Consider the following 23,006-nt stretch of genomic DNA (forward strand, 5'->3'; position numbering starts at 1 on the left):
TTTCTTTTTCCCTCCCTTTCTTTCTCTCTCCCCTTCTTCAATTAATCTCTTCCTTTCTCCCTCTCTCCCTTACATCCTACTCCTTTATCCAAAACCCATTGCCGTGTGCTTATATACCAGGTCAGCGACTAACACAACAATTTTCATGCCAAGTGTTTAATTTACTAATAAAACTTTCTGATCGTTTGCGGACACTCCGACCTCTACCGTTCCTTTCGACCACAACCACTTACGAAACGCGGCTCCTCCCCTTCCCTTCAGGGTGGGATGTCACACCCGCCTGTCTCCCACGCCCCCGCCCGTCAGCCCCGCTGGCGGGGCGGGGCAAAGGACCCGCTTTGCCGCCCGCGGTCCCGCCCGCACTGGTTTATACCAATTCCCTCCGTCTGGCGGGGGAAGAGGAAGCGGCGAAGCGGCAGAGCAGCCCCGGCCATCCCAGTGCGGTGCTGCCGCCCGCCCCTTTCCCGCGCCCGCCCCGCCCCGCCCGCCATGTTCCGGCGGGAGCGCGGGGCGCATGGAGCATGCAGGGCGCAGAGCACTCCGGGCAGTGGGTGCTCATTGCACCAGGTAACCCAGCGGCTTCACTCCGAGGTGGGACAGGCTCTGCCGCAGCGCCGGTCTCTCGACCCCCGCCCGCCGGCTGGGGCGGTGCCGTCGCTCGGGCAGGAGGCGGGTGCCCGTGGCCGAGCCCTGGGGCACCTCTCCGGGCTGCTGCGTGTGGCCAGCCCCGGTCCGGGTGCGGCTTCACACAGCTTTGACACCAGGCCCCGCAGAGCATCCGCCTTCTCCTCCCCGGGGACCCTGTTTAATTTGTGTGTGTCATTAGGGTTTTCAGAAGGCCCGGTCGCTCCCGGATGCCAAACAGCGTTGTGTGTGAGCCCTGGGAGCAGAGTTTTAGGAGAGACCTCTTTGTCAACGAGGTCCCTGGTGGGGCCTCGCTGTCTCCTCCCTAGAGCTGACAGCCACCTTGCCTCCATCCCCTTAGTCCATTCCTGCATTTTTTTGAAGGAAACCTAAGCCACAGCTGTAAAAGAAACTTAAATGCTAAGCTAGAGTGAGATCTCAGCTCTTGCTCTCTAGGCTGAAGAAGCAGAGCTCTACATGGCAGCTCTGCAGGTGCAATAGATACAAGGCCTTAAACACTGCAGGTTTTGTCTCTCCCACGCAGTGCTGAATTAATGGGAGGATACCTTTGCTCCTTTACATGTATTTCTGCCTAGTATCAGGTTTTAAACTCACAGATCAGAAATTGTTTTGCTCTTAAAGAAGATGAGTGAAACAGGGTATGCTCAAACTATAAGACACTTGGAGGAAGGAGATAATAATTACCTTTCTTAGTTTGGTTTTCTAAGGAAATGCAACTTCCACAATTATCTGTGGCCCAGCTCTGTACTGTGGCTATTCCTTAGGCCACTCAAAATTTACAAGTGGTTAATAACCAAACATGATAAAAGGGAGGAGCACTTTGGAATAATTCTATGAGCTTTGCCTGTGATGGTGTGAGAAATGCTGTCAATGACACCACTGAAGGAAGTGTATAGCAAAAGCTTAGTTCAGCAAAAGCTGAAAATAAGGCAGGAGCTCAATCTTGAGACATGCATCCATGAGAAACCAGTCTCTAGTTAAATGAGAAACAGAACCAATTGTCATGGTTTCACTGATTCCTCTCTTCCTCTGGTTTTAACTTTTCAGTTCCACCCTTTGGTATCTGACATGCTTGATGCCTAAGAAAAGAATTTATAAAGTGAGGAATTCCTTTTTTTAATATTGACTCTATGCAGACTAGGATTTAAAGCTGAATCTTTTATCAGATGACTGGCTGTGCCAACAGATGTCCATACTGTGCAAATATTTACAAATATGCTTAGCTTATGCATGAGTAGTCAGTTCTGTGCAGTGAGTTAAATTCTTCAGTAAGTGTTTGCAGGACTGGAGCCAGAGCTTGTAACTTTCATGAAACCAGACAGTTTGTATTACCAATTATGCCAGCACAGCTCTGACAAAATTTATATAGTACTCCAGACCTGTAAGAAAGTTTATTAAGCCTTAGTTGAACCTCAAAGCACATAGTGATTTTTAAAAAAAGTCTGTGGCTGATAAATTCAAAACTCCACAGTTGATGAGAATTGCCAGTCATATGAATAGGACTGCTGAAATGAAATATTTAATGATTTTAGTTTGGTTTTAACCAAAAGAGGTTTTTAAAGTTAATGTATCACTTTTCAAACTTTTGCATTTCTTAACTGCTTTGTTGAATCTATCTCAGAAATTTTTCATTGGTCATTTAGCAGAACATAGTAGGAAGACTTGATTACTTTCAGGAGTGAAGATGGATGCAGTTGGATTTATAATGAAAATGCCTTTTCTTTGACTGTAAAATTTATTTTGTATGACAATCTTCATAATACTCACATGGCATTATGCTGCCTAACATATATAATAAAACCTGGTTCAAATAAGTCCAGGATCTGTTTCTGGATATGAGTTTAATGGCATTTGTTACTAATCCACCAGTACCTTCTGCTTGTAAATAGCCTGTTCTTGTATCTGCGGCCATTATCCTATGCATAGTGGGAGGAAGAAGCGAGGTATGATTTCATTCTGTGTAAGAAGCTCCAAAACTTTTCTTGAAATAAAGATACTTTCTAAGATCAGGGTTTCAAGTGCTTAAGTTAGTTTGAACTAGTCACCTGTGTGGTCTGTGTCCTAGAACAACATGTAAGGTTGATAATATATACCATCCTACACAACTTAATAACATCTCCACTTGGATATATGCTGTTCATCTTGCTTTGATTGTGACATCTTAAAAGTTCCTGTATGGATGAAGATGGTGACTAGTTCTATAAAGAGACTAGATACCATAATCTAAAAAAGATTGAGGTCTGTAAGAAGTATGGAAGTGAAACAACTGGAAGTGAAACTTGCTTTCTTAAGTATCAGTATCATCTTATTTGTCAATCCTTCAGACTTCTAGAGGTTCAACGGCAACTTCCTATAACAAGCCAAAGATACAGCTGGAGTTCTGAATGACAGAGCATGTGTTGCTCTGATTCCTTAGTTAGCGTGTTGTTCTGAGAATCCATCTGACCGTGGTTTTACTGTTTGTGTGACATGTAGAAACACTTAGCTGTGAAAAACATATGTGAGACAAAGGAGAGACCTTCTTATTTAGACTTCAGCAACTGACAGCATGGGATAGGTATGTGGAACATGGCAGCTAAAAAGCAGGATGATTTAATTTCCTGATTGCCATAGGAAGTGAGCAGACTATGTTTGTTTGCTTTAGTATTGAAGGTTATAAATACACATCTGTACACATACTGCATAGACAATAAATTGCTGCTATGCTGTTCAGAGCATATATGATGACTGAGGAGATAAATTTCAGTTTTGTTTCTGATTTTGTAATTTTTATATTGATCTTGGTGTTCTGGAAACAGAAGCAAGGAATCTTCTCTGTCAGGTAAAACTGCCTATACCCCTTGTTAAAGTCATGATTCTGGCTAGAGGAATAAATGCAGTCAGAGTTATTGTTTTACCAATGATGTGTATTATCTCAGCTCTCTTGAACTGTTCTAGAGGGTCAGACTGACACTTTCTCTAGCAAGTGATTAACTCTGTCATATTTCCAGTACTGTCAAACTTTCATAATTAGTGTCCATCTCATGCCTATACATGGTGGGACAGAGCTACAAACCACATGCTCAGCAGTTGCTTTGCACGGATTGTAGAGTTGGGTGAAGGTGGGGAGGAGAAGCAGAGTTGACTGAGCTGAAAGACAGAGCTGATGTTCCATCAGCAGGCCAGTCTCCCTGTGCTCCATTTCAATCAGTCTTTGCCTACCTTCATTCTTTCCTATGGCAGTCTTTCCTCGTTTACTGTTCTTTTCAACAGGCTAATGACAGTCTTTGCCCTCACCAGGCTGTTTGGCATGAGAGAATCACACAAGAGAAGTCCGAGTAGGAAGTGAAAAGGAGAGCCTCAGATCATATCTGAGCTGACTGCTAAGCAACTTCTAGATGAGATAGCAAATTTTACCTTTAGAAGTAGTAGCCGGCCCTTGGCTTGGTGACACCTCTTGTCATGATGTTTCTGCTGATACTTTTTTTTTTTTTTCCATAGAGACAGGACAATCATATTTTTCTTTTGTTTTTATAAGCATAATGCTTCCTTTGTTAGGGATTGAACCACTAAAGGCAGGACAAAGAGGAAAGCCAGAAATCAGGGGAGAAGTGTTAGGAAGTGTTAGTCTGATGGAGAAGGTAGGATGAGAAGAAGGTGGTAACCATGTTAATCACTCCAGAAAGGCTGGAAGCCACTGTTATTCATTGTGCAGCCTTATTGTGGACATTTAAAGAAAGGCTGAGAAATGGATGTGAATATTCAAGATAGTAAACGATGAACAAACAGGAAGAGGATAGATACGGGGATTGGTCATATGGAGTGAGGTGATGAGGACAGAAACTTGGGCCTGTTTGTAGGGGTAGAGCTGTGCATGTTAGGCTTGAAATAGAGTAAACTCTTTGGGCAGTTTCTCCAGATTACTATGGAGTGGATTTACAGGCACCAGATTTAGTCTGGGACAGACTCAGCTCAGAACTAACAGTTTATTAATTCAAGTGCTGTGCCATGTTAACACATCCCTGCTATTTCCAGAATCAGCTTTTCGGTGCAGCTGCTTTCAGGCAGTGTCTGAACTAATAAGTCCTGATAGACCAAGCTGGCTCTGTGTAGACCCATTTGGGTGTTTCTGTGCTCCACATTCCAGGATATTTTATTAGCTTGGCTGGAAATCTAGATCTGAATTTGCTTTGTGCGGAGTAGTTGATGTCGATGGTTAAGAAGACCTCTTGAATCTGGAGTTCTGGAGGAATCATGGTACAGAGACAGAAAAGTGCTAACAAGTCCTGAAGGACCCACATGGACTTCTTTGGTGGATGGCCAAGTTTCCAGATTGTGCTTTTCTGGATTTCTGGTGGTAGCTGGATAATCAGGGCTCTTATATTACCCATATATCCAAACCCGCCTTTGCCCTTGAGAATGTAAAAATTCCTGTGCAGGCTTTCTGTTGTTGGTCTAGCTACTGAACAGGTACAAGGGAAGAGAAATAGCTCTTGGAGATTAAAACCTGGCTATCTCACATGTAGAAAGTTGCTCAGATGTGCTTTAGTAGAGCAGATTCTGTCTGTATTTACCGAGTATCCATGTACCTTCTAAAAAAGATCCTACTGCCCGAATCAATGAGGGTTATAGGGGTTTTTTATGTGCATATAGGAAATTTCTACTTGCCTTTTGAGCTAGGTCCATGGAACAACCCTTTTTAATGTTTTCTCTGAAAATCATAAGAACTAGAAATTATTTTCTAGACTGAGAAATAATGCTGAGACCCCATCTAATTGTAGGGCTATCTAAATCTAAGGACTGGGCTTTGGAAAACTCTCAAATACTGTGGTAAAGTCACCATATGTGACATAGATCTGATCTGGGCTCAGTATAACAGATATGCTTACATAATGGCCTTAGACCGATCTTACCAAAATCACACTAGCTGCTTAACAGATTGGTGTTAAGGACAGTCACTTTTTCAGTATGCTTCCTCATGGATAGGTGTTATGTCAGAACTGCAACTATTTATATCCTTCACTGGTTTTAGCAAAGAGGTGAGGAATTGAAGGCAGTGTTCTAAGTCTGGTGTTCCACTCTGCACCTGAAGTTAAGACTGCCTTATTTATTTTTTTCTGTGTTTGTATTAGGAAAATAAGTAGGGGTTAGCTGCATGCTGAAAATTATTTTCCACTTTTATTTTTCTGAACTAGACAGGTTTAGCTGACCACATTTTTTCGGTCTGCTGTGTTCTTAAACAGTAAATTGATTAGCTTTTTTATTGTTTTATGGGAACTACCATATGAATAGAACTGGAAGAGTTGCAAGGGAGGAGGGAAATTTAACAGTCCTGTTATTTTTAGGAATTACTTATTCAAAAATAAAAGGAGCAGTTTCACATTAGACTTGGCAAATTGTTTGAACAAATCTCATATATGCCAAAAGTCAAATGGAGGCAGAAATAAATGGGACTGTGATGCCAAACCATAGGGCATCAACACACATTAAATTAATCCTCTGTCCTTTCAATTGAGACTAAGGAACTTTTGTCTTTGTGCAATAACAGAGGAAGCATTTGACTTGAAAATTTTGGGTCATAGTGAGAGAAGATGTCATAGCAAAAGAAGCTGTGGAATACTTAATGTGTGAAAGTAGTTTGCTTTAAAATCAGAAGTAGACAGGTTTCACATTAACTTTTTTTCCATTCTTGCACCTTGCACTTTGATACATGCTTTTATTTAGTATTTAAAAAACAATTCAATATATCTGCTACAAAATAAATCACACTACGGGGCTGTTAGGTAGTTGAACATTAATACTTACAGAATAATTTAGGTAATGAACTCAGAAATAAAGTTTACAATATGCAAATATGTACCTTTTTTAAACAGCTGAGTAAAAACATCAGAAAGATTATATAAAATATGCACACATGTTTACATACCTTTTTAATAAGGCGAATGCAGATATGCTTATTTTAGAAGTTAGCACTCTCTGGCCATATTTTACTTAACGTCCCCTTAAATTGGTATTTCATCTCCCGAACAAAGCCTTTTGACTGCAGGTAATTTGCACTGTTTCTTACATGTCATCTCCTAAAAGGCATGCTGAGCTCAGCTGTGAATAAAGCAGATATAACTGGTGAGGTAGGGAGCCAGAAGGAAGCATAGCAAATAAATAACTGAAAAGAGATGTTTTAATGTGTAACACCATCTCCTACTTCTGCTTTCTTCCATCTGGCTTGGAAGAGAGCATCTTATGCCAACTTAGGCCTCTCTGCACATGAGAATAGGGCTGATTCAGCCAGTAATACAGCTGCACCAGTGTTGACCCTATAAATATTGAGAAGGGAAGTCTGTAGTTTTTATCCTTTCAAGTGATAACCAGTTCTTGAACTTCTCAAGATTGACCTCTCTTTTATTCAGCTGAAAATCTGCATGCTCTGCCAAGCATCTAAACTTCAGTAATGGATGAATTAATACTGTCCACTGCTGCCAGTGAGTCCTTGAACGTGGTTTTTTTTTGGCCTAAGTGAACTGTGCCAGCATAAGGGGAAGCCAAAAGATGCTCTCAGGCATAAGTCTTAAAATTTAGTTGTATTGCATGGCTGTGTCCTGGAGCAAAAGATATTCAAACTGTCTAGTAGCATTTCTGTGTGAAGTTGTGCTCAAGACAGAAAGCAGTGCCATTTTTAGATATCATTGTGTTTATTGTAGAATTTTCAGGTGAAGTGAGAGATAGAAAGACTTCAAGGGGTGAAAATTATGTCACATTAAACATTATTTCCTTAGGGCACCAAATAATAAATTACCAAGCTGATAACCATTCTGTCTTTTACAACAGGCATGGCAAAAGTCCCTTACTGAAGCTACTGCTATGTATGGTCAAGAAAGGAGTAAGGTGGTGAGATAACATCAAGTTTACATATCTGAGTAACAACTAAGAAGATCTTTTCAAAAATCAATTGTGTTCAAGTGCAAAGCCATACCCCCTATGTAAGCACGTGCAAAATAGGCTGTTTGCAGAGGTGAACAGAGGTGAACTCCGAGCTGTGTGCTGTTCGATACTCCTCTGGGAGTATTGTGAGCCAAGGAAGCAAAAGTGTGGTCTTGTGGCTCATCTGCTTTCTCACCGCTGTAAAGTCACATACAGTCTCGTTTTCTAATTAGCATACACTGGCCAAAGACACCAAGTGTCACAAATGGAGTAGGTTATATTCTATGCCATCTGCTCCTGCCATGGGTTCTGTCCCTTGGTCTGGTGATCATGTATGGTGAATGAAAATAGCTTACTGACCTGGTTGAAAATTATTACTTCTTCATTGTAACTGGTTATTTCAAAGCTGGATCAGTGAATCAAGCTGACTTGCTGTGGGGCCACAAGATTGCTAGTTTTGGTGGAAAGAAGCAGCAGAAAAAGAAGCAGCAGAGATGCACAAGAAGGGAGCAGAGTTGGGGACCCCAGGACAGTGCTTTTCAATGGCCTGTGATCTTTGGTTGTTTGAAGCCCTTCGTGTAACTGTGTCCTCAATCTATGCATACCTGAATTCATATGTTATGCTTATAGTTGTAACATATACCTTGTAACTTACAAAAATTGTCAAAAATTTGAGTGATACAAAGTACTGGATTTATTAATTAATTTTCGCTGGGCTTTTTTCAGAGCATGCTGCATGACAAAGCACACAGGCACTGAATTAAAGCCACTTACTTCAGGGTTGAGATTCTAAAAAGAGCACAAATAAAATGTTTATTAGCTTTAACCTATCTGTACCCTTAGGCTACATAGTTTAAAGTCTTCCATAAAATGTGTGTTTAATGGGCTCCATCATAACGTCTCCATCTGACACACCTTTCATGCATAGTTAGAAGTTAAGAAGGGAATGGAAAAGACTGGTGTAGGTGACGTATGGTTTAATATCTGTTTTTAAATGAAATCTTAACTTTATATTTCCAGACTTAAATAATCCTCTTTTTTTGCGGGGTGATGGTGGTTGGGAAATTTGTGCTCTCAGAGGGTTTTTTCCTCTTACGCAATTGACAGATATTTACAGCCTTTTTACTTGCTTGGCTGGCAGCTTTTTGCATGGGAATTCCATATAACTTGATATTAGTTTGTTATATATAGTATTCTGTAGGCATTTTTTTTAAAAGATGAATAGGCTTTGCATCATCCATAACAGTTTCACAAACGTTAGTGGGAGTTTTATGTTGCTTTTCAATTTATTCATGTTGCTGTACCAGCTAACACTTTTTTGGTTTTAATGGCCAGATTCATTAGTGCCTCATATCTCTCCATTGTGGAAGAGATTATTGCCAAAAATCCTTTGCCAGCTGGTTCATTTTCACTTTGTTCTGTTTATATATTTTATAGAATTTGCCTGGTTGTATGTCTGACCTCCATGAAATACAATAGGCTTTTCTCCTTTTTGCTAATGGAAAGCTTCATTTAAGCTTCTACGGTCTCTTCAGCTCAGCTTCAGGACTCTGAGGATCTGTCTGTAGACTCCAAACTGATATGTACATCACCCACATTTTTAGATGGACTTTGAATGATCTGGTTAATTGTGAATGAACAGTAGACTGTAACTTCAGCAAAGTAGACATACTTACTGGCCCAGTATTGGAATTTAATTGTCCTGCATTGTGCTTACCTCAGAACTCCCTTCTCTGGTATAGCTGTAGTGGAACTGGATTCATACTGCATTGCTGGAAGTGTCTATAAGCTCCATGTAGCACAGGCATACACTTGCAGGGGATGATATAGATAGAATTAGGCTTTAGTGGGGTTCAGCTGCCTCCTGGAAGTGTCTGTCATGTGTCTTCCCAGGCAATTTAAAGAGTGATTTGCTGATTGAGATGCTTCCTTGAGACAGGATTAATTGAACCCCTCTGTATCCTTCTGTCGTTTTTTTATATCGTTGTAGTGTATGTTGTCCTAGAAGAAAAGTGTGCTGTACTGGCACATATTAGTAAGCTGACCTGTACTGACTGTGTGTCACCTGCAGCTCTAAGTTTCAGGACTGTTGGTAAAGAGTTTACTATTCAGTCTGAAAGATCTTACCTTTCTCCCTAGTTATTCTTGTAGATGAACGTGTTTCTCAGGGCCGAGCTATGGGAACTGTTGTAATAAGCATAGTGGCAATCATCTAATGTTTTCCTTTAGGATTTAACAAAAAAGGTCTTCCTGTAATGTCCCTTTTGTCTGCTTATTTTCTGTATGATAATTTCTTATCTGGACATGAACCTTAAAACTGAAAAAGAAAAAAAAAAGAAAGACCTGTCTTAACTCTTAGTTTTGCTAGAAAATGGCTACAGTAGTGCTTTTTAAGAAGTCTGTGTTTATTAGATATAAGAGATCCTTGCTGAAATACAAGGTCTGATAAATGTAATGGCATTAAAGAAGTCCAGTTACCTTTCCTGGCTGAAGGCCAGAACACACACAAGTTAGATTTAGATATCTAATGTCAAAAATCCTTTGCTCAGCATTTTTCTAGTCATGAAGTGTTTAAATTCAGATAAATAGGGCCTTCTTTGCCCTTAAGGCCATGTTAATATTGCATTCAGTTTTCCAAGCAGGCCTTCTTCCAATTGCTTCTTTTTTTAATCTGCCAACTTGACATATAGTAAAGCCAATCTAGTACAAAAATATACTTTAGATGCCCCTGGAAATGGAGTGGGATATTGTCTACATTTTGAGGAAACTGAAGGTTAAAGAAACTCACAGAAACCGCTTTTGCCTTTGACCAGTCCTTCCCTTCTTCCTGTGTGCATGTCCCTTCAGGTGTACCATGCTCTGTGGCAGCTGTGTGGAGAATATACTCTGATCCTATCAGCATGAGATACTGAGACTGAAGCCTGCAACTCGGACTCTTTATTAGGGTTTGTTCCCTGCTGTCCTCTGGGCAGTGGTGAACCCCTTGGAGCTTGGGGACCACCAAAGAACCAAATGGGCAGAGCTGTGCTGCTCTTCACGTGGGGAAGAGCTTCTGATTGAGCCCAGGCAGCTGCAGGGCCAGGCAGAGCAGATGGTGCTGAGCCTGGGATAGCATGGGGCAGGCCTGGGTGATGGAGGGCTGTTGTCTGGGTTGGGAAGGCAGAGGATTGATGAGGAAGAGAAGGGACACAGTATCCCTTGGGTTTGTTACACTGAACGTTCCCTACCTACAGGTGTCTCCCAGGCTTAGCAGAGAGAGATAAATTCAGTGTGGTACTAGAAGGTTAGGAAGCAAACATCTCAACAGAATAAAGATGTGAGCTTCGTAAAAAACAGCAAATGAGGAAGGATTGTCGACTTAATTGTTCACATTATACAAGATGCAGCTTAGGGCTCAGCTGGACTCATTCCCAGTGTTCATAAATCTGCATGAAGAAAGCAGAGCAAGTGAGCGCTGAAAGTTCCTTTGGGGTTTTTTTGTTTTGCTTTTTGTTTTAAATTTTGAAACTCACGTTTAGTGTGTATATTTTAACATGCTCATGTGAAACACATCAAAGTAAACACATGCAGTGTGTTTCTTTCACTATCATTAATCACTTCAGTGTTTTCAAAAGTAACAAAAAATACACTAATGTTAAACTGCGGTCAAGAATTGAAATATACACAGTTCTAGAAATTTGAAGTTCGCCTTTGCCAGGGCAAATGTAGCTTGACAACCGTGTGTTTATGTATCAGCATATGAAGCAAGTCTGGTTAGCAAATACGGACTTTTTCCATTAAAATCCCTCAACTTATATTGAAACTTTTTGAAGCACTTTTTCAAGCCACCTGAAGACTTAGTTAAAAATTGAGGCAAACAAAATGACTCTAAATTCTCTGAACCACTCTGAGAACTATTATCCTCCAACACTTTAATCACTAAATGCAGCTGCTTTTTGTGTCCTGCTTATGTCTTTATCTGGGCAACTTCTGTTTGTGACACAACTGAATAACCAGGAGTGGATGTGAAGGATGAGAGTTATTTGGGGCTTTTTTTGCCACTGAGGCACCTGTGAGAAGTGCACTTGCCCTTTTCAGGTGTGTTGGGACTTTCAGCCAGAGTGGAGGATAGCTACTTTTGGTTGTACTGTTCCTGCTTCCCTGTTTGCCATAGAACGTAACTGTACTAGCTCCCTCTCCACAAACCTGCTGGATGTTGCTGAAACGGGAAGGACAACGTGGCAGTTCTCTTCCTTTGAACAGCCATTCAGCCTGCCTCTACTGCTCCTCCCCACTTTCCCCAGCAGCACCATAACACAAACCTCAGCCTGATCCCTGTCAGTCCATTCTCTGGGTTCTGGATACTGATTATGTATGTGAAGTGTTTTAGTAATTTTCCTTGCTCTGATGAATGCCTGTATGAAAGAAATTGGGACGAACTGGCAGGGTTCAAGCTAAGAAGGATGATGCTGTCATGGTGCTCTTCACTGAGATGTGGGAAGTTGCTTTTATAAATATAAGTTAGCTTTTCCCTACAAAGAGAACTTGGATAGAATATAATAAACTGGAGATCCTTATAGATGTTGTTTCATACTTGGACCAGAGTCCTTGTGGTAGCCGTTTCCTTTTTTTTCAGTTTCACAGAGAAATTATACTTTCGGGGTTCTGCTTTGTGTCTTCTTCTTGCTCAGACACAGAAAAGAGAACAACTGTCCAAGGCTAAAACCAGAGGTGTTGTATTCTCTCAGCTTTTTTTCACATGCAGGGAGTTAAATGCACTCTTTATTTTTCAAGTTTATATGTAACAGATAAACAAGTGCGCCTATTTTTTGCAGAAGTAACAACTAGTCAGACAATTCCTGCATAATCTGACTTCCTGAAAGTTTTAAAGGATCACCGTTTCTTCCCATAAGTATTTTACCTTTTGCACTTTTTTAATGTTCACATTGTGCTTGGCCTAACTTACCAAAGCATTCTCTTTGTGACTAATCAGGGCAGCATATCAGTTCATCTCACTTAACTGGGATGTCAGACTTAGGAGCTCTCTTGCCTGAAGGCTCTCTTGGGGGAAGTGGTTTTCAAAATCTAAATCATCCCCAGGTGCATATCTTTCCTGTGACAGATAGAGAGTGCCAGGAAGTCTGGAATCATAATTTAGGTGCGTTGATCAAGTAGGATGAATTTGGGCTCAGGCATGTAACTTTTAGGCAGATGTGAGTTTCCAAAAAGTGTCAATCCCATTCATTCTGAATGTCTTGGAGAAGCAGATGTGAAATACTTCACAATTTACAAGTTCACAACTTTTTCCTCTCCCCCTACAGAGGCTGCTATTGACCCCCCTAAGACATCTGACAGTGAACCCGTGTTTACAAAGCTGCGCAATCCAAGCACAGGCAAGTTCTGGAATTGTGACATGAGCGAGTTAATATTCTGGTTGATTTGCTCCACCACCGAAAGATTCATATTTTAAAAAGCTGAAATAACGATGATCATACAAGTCTTATGTGCCAAAGATACTGCTGGTGATGCCAGATAGTTAATGCTATGCAAACATTTAGGATTTCTTTTATAATTTTAATTGGTTGAACTGTTTATTCATTAGGAATATTGGCAGCACAAAAAAGGTGTGTATTTTAAGTTCTGTTTTTAAGTGCATTAGTTTTGGGGAGTTTACAGTGTTGGGTGTTGAATCTGGGCACTTTTTTCAATCCCAATTTAGGCTTGATAGCATTCATCTTATGCTATAAAATAAATAGAGTTGGAAGAAGTGATACAGTTATACTTACCAAGCTTTTTGAGTCTGTTCGTTTTTAAATCTAATTTTCTTTACCTGGTCCAAGTCGTGATGTCTGTTTTCTCCTTAATCAAGGATGAGGCACTTTGAATTCAAAATACATTTGGAAGACCAACACATGCAGGCAATGCAGTGACACCACCATTCCACAGTTACTTTCTTCTGGTCAGATTGTTCTTTTTGTCAAAGGTTTTTTATTACTATGTGAGTAATTAATATTTGGAATATGAGGTACTGCAACAGAAACTTGCAGTAAACCTTTGTTAGGGTTAACATATTTTGTTTGAAAAACATGTTTTCATGCTGGGTTTTTTTCTTTGCTTAAGCTCATTTGTTTTCTGTAGATTTAAGTTTTGGGGTTTTTTTGAAATCCAGTGCTTGTATTTGTATGTATTTACATGCGTATAGGTGTGTAACTAAAGTCTTCAGATACATTTTAATGTCAATGTAGTAATTAGTTCTTGAAAGGGGAAAATAATTAAAAATAATAATACAGAATGTGAAATCACTTATCATCTTACCTGTTTTTCAATTGCTCAGATTTACAGTGGAAATATAAAGCCACATTTATTTTCATCCTGTGTTATTATTTCCTGCTGTATCATATTGGCTTTATAATTTGTTAATGTTTTTAAAAGTGTAGATGTTAATTTGTTTTCCTCTGTGTAAGAAGAGATCTGTTTACCTTGCAGAATCAGAGATCTTGGAAAAGTTTTCTGGGGAAAACCTAAAGTGCAATGATTGCCTGGGTGTGTTCCTTTAGAATTTACAGGAGTTTATTTATAGACCTGCATAAACTTTCGGTTATGTAGCCTATTATAAATATAGGGTCTGAAAATGGAAGGACTGAGAACATACTATTAATGTATTTTCCTTATGTTTGGGTCTGACAGATGAATTGTTGATGCCAGATATTGCATAAATATGCACTGAAGGACTGAGCACATTATAGAATTCATGCTAACCACTTTATTAAATAAAAGTATGTTTGGTCCTATATATAGACAGGTAAAAAAGACAAAATTTCTATCCCTTACAAAGACTATAAACTAGGATTCAGGCGGCATTTCAGAAGTACCACAGGACACGTGTTTAAAGGTGTGAGCAAAGCTGCCTGGGTTTTCTCTCCGTCCCTTAGAGTTTCTGTCTAACAATACTGTTGGGAATCTGTGGTGACTATCCTTTTAACATAAAGACATAAAATAAGGAGCTGCAGTTAGGCAGTAAGAAGGGTCCCTTTCCCAAGATTGTGTAGCTCACCACTGGATTTGGCTAGCACACTTACTGGAAGGAGTCTTAAGTTGTTCAGTCAGCACTTTTGTGAGTAGTGTGATGTCTGATGTTGATCAAACTGTGGTGTAGACCCTTGTTGAGAGTGCACATGGTAATGATTGAAACCTCTGCTCCGCCTTATATCTACTCTTTGCCTCTCTCCTCCCCTCCACAGAAGAAAAATTATCGGAGAACTGAAATTATATCCTTAAGTGAGCTTAAACATTTGGTCAGCCTTTTGGATAAAGGGGGGAAAAATGCATTATCAGTAATTTTTGGGAAGTGATGTGTCTGCCCATTTTAGCTGACCTCCCTGTACACCTGGGGATGTCTGCAGACTGAGAAGAGCAGTGCTGATGTCAGCTTAGAGGGCTTACACTGAGACTTTTCTGAGCCAGCCCATAATCTGCAAGTCAGTGCAGCTTTGCAGTTTATGTGTTTTGGGCAGAACAGCCGTGTTGAAGTTGCTCTTGTTTCTTGAAGATGGATTGATAAACAAGACAGGACCAGTCCGGCCAATGGACTCGCTGACCACGTTTCAGTGGCCCACTTTTCAGTTCTGGCATTTTCCCATTTTAGATGAGGTAAATGCCGATCCTTTTTGCTGCGTGTTTGTCGCCTTTTCATAGTAACCCAAAACTAATGTGAAACGGCAGATCTGCCCTATGGGATGACTTAAAATAAAGCTTACCTTTTCCTTTCCAAGCTATCAAGATTCTGGTGAGCCCTTCAAAGGAACTTCTTCTAGCTTCCTTATTCACTTGATATGTCTACCCATACTGAGTCATCGCAATTCATTTTGATGCACAAAAACCCCCACTTTTGTTCCCCTAACCCAGAATCTGATATCTTGAAGACAGATATAATGGAAGGAGAGGGAATTTTCTTGTTTTCCACCTTCCCCCTTCAATACAGAAAAAAGCTGATTTCTTGAGTGATTTTGATTTGGGTTTGGATCAAAGGCTTTGTGTTGTAAGATGAACTATTCACACATCTTATTTATTGATTCAAATTCAATTTCGTTTATAGAGCTGGTAAATGAACATCTGTATATAATAGTGTTTTTTGTCTGAGCTTTCTTTGTAGAGAATTTATGTAGAATGTGTGTATGTTTGTGTGTCTCTATGTATATAAGGCACATTCTTCAGACATATTGGGTATTCTTTTGATTTTTATGAAAGCTTACAAACACAAACCAGATTTCTTTTCAACAGGGGAAGCAACCCTTTACTTATTCAACAGTGGTGCTCAGCAGCTGTTTGAAGTAAAAGCTTTTCAAGAGGAACGTCGTTCCTGGTTTATAGGTCAGACTGTTCAACAAGGTGAGTTGCATAATGTATCCTTCCCCCAACTTTAACTAATGTTTGTACATAGACCTTCCCTCTCTCTTCTAGTAAATTTACAGGTGTTTTTCCGAGTTGTTTGAGGCATACAACATCATATCCCCACCTTCTGATAGACTCATTTGCCATATGGATTTAACCAGGTCTGGGGGCTTTGTCCAAGCGTTGGAATGTATGGTCTTGCTTTCTTTTAATTACCTCTGTAGTGCCCTGTGTGGGTGCTGGGATCTCAGGATAGGCCTGCTGTCTGAAGTTGCTGTTTCAGTGTTTTGTCTGAAGTGAGCTTTTCTTTACCATCCTGAACATTCTCTGATCCTACACACCTTTCTGAAAAAGTGAAGGAAACTCACCTAATGACTTTTGACAACTTTCACAATCATTTTTCAGTAAGGATGTCACTGTAGTAGTGTTCCTCTACCAACATGTCCACAGACCAATGAGTATTAATTCAGGAGAGTAAGGTATATTTATTCTGTTCCTTTTCATTAGAAAAAAGACCATTTATAGTAATAAATAAAAGCAACCACACCAGACATATGCCTTCTTTAATGGTAATATCCCAAAGTGTGTGCTAACTTTTAAACATCCTCTGCAGGCACATAAAGCAATGCAAGTAGTATGTCTGTGAGCTTTTCCTTGCTCCATCTTGGAGATGAGCCAGCAGACCAGGTCTGCTCCCTGCTCCCAATTATGTCCACATTGTTTTCTCCCTCTCCCTTTCTAAACTTTATTTTGGCCCTTGGGAAAGAGTTGCTTTAAGGAGTCATGGCCTCAGTTTTCTTTAAAAGATAGGAGGGGAAAAATTGTTCCTGAATGTTAGAGCTGCTGCATCTCTGAAACGGTCAGGACAGGGGATCAGACCCAGCCAACATGGGTTTAGGAGGGGCAGGTCCTGCCTGACCGATCTGAATCTAACATGAAAAAGCTGTGTCTTTGCAGTTAAAGCAAATCATCTTGTTATCTGCAGAGAAGGGTAGAAATCTTTATACATTTCTAGTGAGTTTGAGCATTTTAGAACAAACAAAAATAGCTCTTTCTGGAGGTTCAGTGGAAAAGATTTAAGTGGAAGCTTTGAGAAAGTGGCTAATGGGTTTTTTTCCCTTCCAGTTTTATTATCAAAGCTTTCATGTTTGTAAATAGTCCTGATGCTTGCTTTGCCTCACACAGCACATCATGTTAGTAATACAGATGTTGGATTGGAGATCAACTTTGTCCAAACCATGTTCTTCCCACATGATCTTTCGTTATTTTTAGGGCCATCATAGTAGGATTTCCTTTTCTTTAATTATCTTAATCACATGATTTAAAACAAAAAGATTACATTTATTTACTTTTGGTTCGTTAATTAATGTCAAATTGTCATCAATTATTGAGTCTCATTAGTGAATTTCCTTGATGTTCCATTGTTTCCAATGATCTGCAATTACACAAAAAGCCTGACTAAGCCATTGTCCTGCAATGAACTCCAGATGAGCAGAGGTGTCTGCTTCAGTGGGAGACCAAGTTCTTCCTTTGTGTGTAACTTTGAATGCAACATACTGAGCCATATTTTCTGATCTCTTTAAGTTTATTTTGTTCTATTAGGAGACTGCATGCAGATTCTTCCCTTACAGATGAGACAGCTCTAGCTTAACTAGCTCTTGAAATTCTTTATTGTCTTGTTTGTCTCTTCTGCCAGCACAGCGTTGTCTTGCCCCAGTGTTTGAGGTGGAGTATGTTGAATCTGTCCAGTATCCCAAAGCAAGTTTCTGTTACCCCCAAATCTGCCAATAGAGGGCAGTTTCAATTTTGCTGTTTTTAATATAGTTCAGAAGGCGGCCAAACTCAGAGTACATGAAGCCAGAAGACCTGAAGTGGAGCTTACGCTTTGGTTTGTCAGGGTTGAGAATTGAGCTGTCTCTGTATTTTTAATATAAAATTACAAATAGAATTTTCCTGTCCATTTTATTGAAATATTGAGATACTTACTGAAAAAAAATTCTCTTAACACTCATAAAAAACATCCTAAAACCTGAAAAGGTCAATATATTGGGCCCCTTGGTACTAAGCTTACTTTTACATGTCTGTCACCTAGATGGGCGCTTGCTGTTTGTTACACCAATGGACCCCTTATTTCTGATACTTTACTACCTCATAAAGGCAGACAAGGAGGTAAGCCTGCTTTATTTTTTTGACTGGAATTCTCAAGAGAAAACATCATTTCTGACTTCATTTCTGCAGAAGTTATGTTAATTTTACAAAGAGTGGCTTCCATAATAATGGAAATTTAATTTGCATTTAAAGCAGAGTTATCTTAATAACTAGAAGTATTTTTGTTTGCATCAAATTTTTTGGTCAGTAAATTATGTTCCAAGAGTCAGCTTGCAATCTCGACAAGCTCTGATCACCTCCTTTTTTAAGAGAAGCAGAGACTCTCTATTGTCCTTTTGTGAGAGCCTGTCCTAGCACTATTGAATTTAAAATTATGAGATGTCATCAGAGTAAAACAAACTAGTGCCCCTTCTGAGGCATCAGTAGATTGGTCATTCTGGGAAAGAAGGTAAAATGAAAGAAAAATTTAGATGCTACGGAGGAGGAAGGAAGACCGTTTCTCTTTGAAGTTTGAACTTGAAAGGAAACATTGCCTTTTTAGAAGCAATATTTGTAGAGATGTTATATCATAGAACAGCAGTGGGATGATCAAGCATCCAAAAGTTGGGCAACTAATAAATGGCTTCATTGGTTTATCATGGGTGTGGCAAAACCTCACTTAAGTTTCTAAAATATATCAAAAGGCATAGGCGAACTTACTGATTTATTTCTTCTAAACTGCCTGTGGAAAAAAGGGCACAAAATAAAATGGAAATGTTGATCCTTCTTTGTTTGTTATCTATAGGAAAGAGTTTATTGCAGCTTTATTCCTGTGTCTCATGACCTTCTTTTTGCCACTGTTATTTCACCTTTTCCTTTTTAATGAGAAAAAAACCTCTTAAATACTTTCTGGGTTTGCTTTTTGTGTGTTTGTTTGGGATTTTTTACTTGGTTTTATTGTGATTTGACAATAGTTGGTTACTTTTCTTAAGCCTCTGACTGTCTAGCAAGAGAATTAATTAATAATGAAAGCAATATACCCAAGTGGGTTTTTTTCATGCTGAGCAGTATAATGACTTCAACCTTGGCTCCTGAGACCATGCACTCTCTAAGGATGAGATGCTCACAGTCTTTGTACTGATGCGCTAAAGGATCTTTCCAAAGGGGAGGCTGCCAGTTGTGCCAAACCATGCTGAATGATTATACATTGCTTGGCAATGGCAAAATTTGTTTGATGGTTCTGTCATGTGTGGGGCTATTTAAGTTGTGCCAAAATCACTTTATATCCCTACTCTGGCCAAACTGGAATTGACTTTGCAGAGGTGAAAGGTTAATACTGTGTTCCAGAAGCTGCCCTGCTCCTTTGAGATTTATCTTTATGGAAGGAAAAGCAAAATTTCAATGGAAGTTATGACACTGGGTTTAATCCAACAGGTTTTGGTCTAAAACACTATTGGCACACACTGACTACTGTGTCTTATGTCATCTTCCAAAAAATCCCACTGTACTTCACATTAGTTTTTCCCCATGTTGTTTTAAATTTGGTCTTTTAAATCCAGTATTTGAAGAGTTCAGCATTTTGCAGGTATTTACTGGTTTAAACTAAATATTTATAGCTCTCTTTGTAATCAGTTTCTGAATGTGTCATGTGTTACCATTCAAAATACAATCTTCTTTAAATCCTTTATTTTAAAACTGTGACCATTGCATGCATATGTATTTCTATATATGTGTAGCTTGTATATATGTCTTAGCATTATAATAATGCTTTTGTAATCCCTTTGATGTATTTTCAGCAGCAAGGAAAGTTCCAGCCACTTGATCAAGTTGTGCTAGACCCAGAATACCCTAGCTGCCCATTACTGCTGAAGTGTGCGAATGTTAAACAGTACATACAGCATATAACAGAAGAAAAAGGTGAAAAAAGGGGGGTGGCAAAAAAAAGACTGGTTTTGTTAGAGTTATTTAATTACAAGATAGATTTAAAAACTGGTTTTTGCTTTACCAAACACCCAAGGTGCTGGATGAAGCTGTGCTTTAAAAACAGAAGCCAAGACTTAGAAGTTGTCATTGCAGTATTGTGAATAGTAATGTGTGGATCTCAGATTATCTGCTGTAACTAGAAAATGCTTTTGCAGTCTTGTTGCTAGGTGTCATAAAAATGATAAACTGATCAGACATTATTGTATATGTTGTGAACTTTCTTTGACTTTGGATAAGAACTTTGCATCTCTCTAAATTCTTTATTTGGTGTAGGATGGTCCAGCATAGGAGAAGTTATCCGTTGTCCATTTAACTTTTTTTTACCCTTTCTTGCAAAGGATTGAAACAAGAAGTAGGGAAAAGATGGAGAAGAGCGAATGTGCTGCGGAGAAAGGAAAACACAGCTTTTCTAGCTTTGCATAATTTTGTGTTGTAGGTTTGAGCTCAAAGACTTAATTGTTTTAAAGTAGAAAAGTTGATCGGGATGCATGAGTGTATGAGAGAGAAAACCTAAAGGGAAAACGTTAGCAAAGTATCAATTCTGTATGTAGTTTCCTCAACATATGCTCAGAATTCCCTTTGGCATGGGTGCTTTTATTTTATTTGAGGACAATCTGTGCTTTCTAGGGAAGGGGAAGGAGCATTGCATAATTTTTGCAGGTTTGCAGACCTGCAAAAGATGCAAGACTTCAGGTTTTTATATTTAGTCCTTTAAAGAGCACTTTCCTTATGCTTGCGAACTTCCTGATAGGGAATGGAGATATACCAACATGAGATGGAGACCTACAGGAGAAGGTACAGGAATCTGCCACCAAGTGCAAAACAGCTAAGCTGTCTGACCCTTCTGCATGCAGAGCTCCTCTAAGGAGTTGACATGCACAGATTAAAAGCTAGAAACATTAGAAATTTGCCTTCATGAAGCAAACCAACCATTGTTATTCATAATATATAGGAAGAAGTATTTAGGTAGTAGGGTAGTGGCTATGGAAAGGTGACTGGAGAATAAAAAGCCAGCTGAGTAAAAGACCAAACCTCTTCCTACCTGTCTAGAACATTAAAGTGTGAGGGGGGTGGGGAAACTGTGAATTTTCCTGAAAAATTTGGATGCACAAGTTTAAGTATTTCCAGTATGATATGGTGCCTGTGCAGCAATGTAGGACAGTTGCATTTGAACTTTAGGGCGCGGGATATGTTTCCACTGAAAATGATCACTGTAACAACAGAGAAGAAAATCTGGGCAGCAAGGCTGTTGTTACTTGTTGTTACTACTTGCTGGGACTGGGTTAGTTGGAATTATGTGCTTCTATAAGCACATAATTTTGGAATAATATTAGATTTCTGAAAGAACCTTCAGAAGACATTTAGTTACAATTGGTATCATTGAGACCAAAGAATCTTTTTCTTTGTGATTTCTGACTTATGAGAAAGCGTCTTGAAGACAGGCGGATCTGAACTGCAAATCCCCTTTCACGTTCCCATGAAGTGAGAAATACTTGTAGTAAAAAGTATTTTTAATCTCTTAAGCAGTTGCTGTGCCCTACAACTTTTCTAACACTGGCTAAGTAGCTAGGGGTGAGAGAAGAACTATTAAACTTCTGTGCACAGAATCACAGAATCATCAAGGTTGGAAGAGACCTTCAAAATCATCAAGTTCAAATGCCAACCCAACCATTATCCCTATAACCCTTAAACCGTATCCCCAAGTGCCACATCCAGACACCTCTTGAACATTTTCAGAGATGGTGACTCCACTGCTGCCCCGGGCAACTTCTTCCAATGCCTGACCACTCTTTTGGTGAAAAAAATTTTTTGTAATACCTAATCTGAAACTTGCTTGGCGCAACTAAAGGCCATTTCCTCTTGTCTTTCACTTGAGACATGGCAGAAGAGACCAACCCCCACCCCACTACAAACTCCTCTCAGGTAGTTGTAGAGGTCCCCACTGAGCCTCCTTTTCTCCAGACTAAACAACCCCAGTTCCCTCAGCTGCTTCTCATAAGACTTGTGCTCCAGACCCTTCACCAGCTCCACTGCCCTTCTCTGGACTCACTCCAGCACCTCAGTGTCCTTTTTGAAGTGAAGGGCCCAAAACTGAGCCAACAGGATTGAAGGTGTGGCCTCACCAGTGCCAAGTACAGAGAGACAGTCGCTGCCCTGGTCCTACTGGCCACACAATTTCTGATACAGGCTACAATTGCATTGGCCTTCTTGGCCACCTGGGCACACTGCTGATTCATATCCAGCCGGCTGTCAAACAGCAGCCCCAATGCCTTTCTGCTGAGCAGATCTCACTCTTCCCCCAGCCTGTAGCGCTGCATGGCGTTGTTGTGACCCAAGTGCAGGACATGGCACTTTATCTTATTGAAATTCATGGAGTTGTCCTCAGCCCATCCATCAATCTGTCCTGTCAAAATCCCACTGCAGAGCTTTCCTACCCTCAACCAGATCAACATTCTTGCCCAACTTGGTGTCTTCTGTGAACTGACTGAAAGTGCACTCAATCCCCTCATCCAGGTCATTAGTAAAGATATTAAACAGAACTGGCCCCTGTTCAGAGCCCCAGGGAATCCCTCTAGTGACTGGCTGCCAGCTGGATGTGGCACCATTCTCTCTACCACTCTCTGGGCCTGACCATCCAGACAGGTTTTTATCCAGCAAAGAATACACCTGTCCAAGCTAGGGGCTGCCAGCTACTTCAGGATAATGCTGTGGGAGACAGTGTCAAATGCTTTACTAAAGTCCAGGTAGACAACATCCACAGACTTTTTCTCATCCACTAAGTGGGTCACTTTGTCATAGAAGGAGATCAGATTGGTCACTCATCTGACAAGGTGAAAAATGGTGCCAGATCTTCTTAGTTGTCAAACCTAAACCTGCATAGGAATGTAGGACAAGGTCTGGATTATTTTTCTGAAGGGGCACTTACTCCAAACAACAGCACAGCCTTTGGGCAGTATTTATGTTCTCTTCTTGAAGGTAAAATAAAAATGAAACAAAACAAGTATTTGCTATAAACAAGATCT

General features: G+C 40.0%; 1 protein-coding gene across 3 annotated transcripts in view; it reads left to right on the plus strand.

Moving 5' to 3' along the window:
- The first annotated feature begins 471 nt into the window (after positions 1-471).
- The window catches only part of RNASEH2B (ribonuclease H2 subunit B), a 39,136-nt gene continuing 16,601 nt past the window's right edge, over positions 472-23,006 (plus strand). For 2 of the 3 annotated variants that reach the window (XM_017815174.1, XM_017815176.1), the window contains exons 1-5: positions 472-567; positions 12,843-12,914; positions 15,802-15,909; positions 18,005-18,081; positions 19,797-19,917. In XM_017815174.1, the coding sequence (XP_017670663.1) occupies positions 522-567; positions 12,843-12,914; positions 15,802-15,909; positions 18,005-18,081; positions 19,797-19,917 (424 nt within the window). In that variant the 5' untranslated portion in view covers positions 472-521. The remainder of the gene's footprint in view (positions 568-12,842; positions 12,915-15,801; positions 15,910-18,004; positions 18,082-19,796; positions 19,918-23,006) is intronic. The other variant, XM_017815175.1, reaches the window with a different exon arrangement.

This window comes from Lepidothrix coronata, unplaced genomic scaffold (genome assembly GCF_001604755.1).
Source record: "Lepidothrix coronata isolate B3197 unplaced genomic scaffold, Lepidothrix_coronata-1.0 Scaffold48, whole genome shotgun sequence".
Taxonomy (NCBI): Eukaryota; Metazoa; Chordata; class Aves; order Passeriformes; family Pipridae; genus Lepidothrix; species Lepidothrix coronata.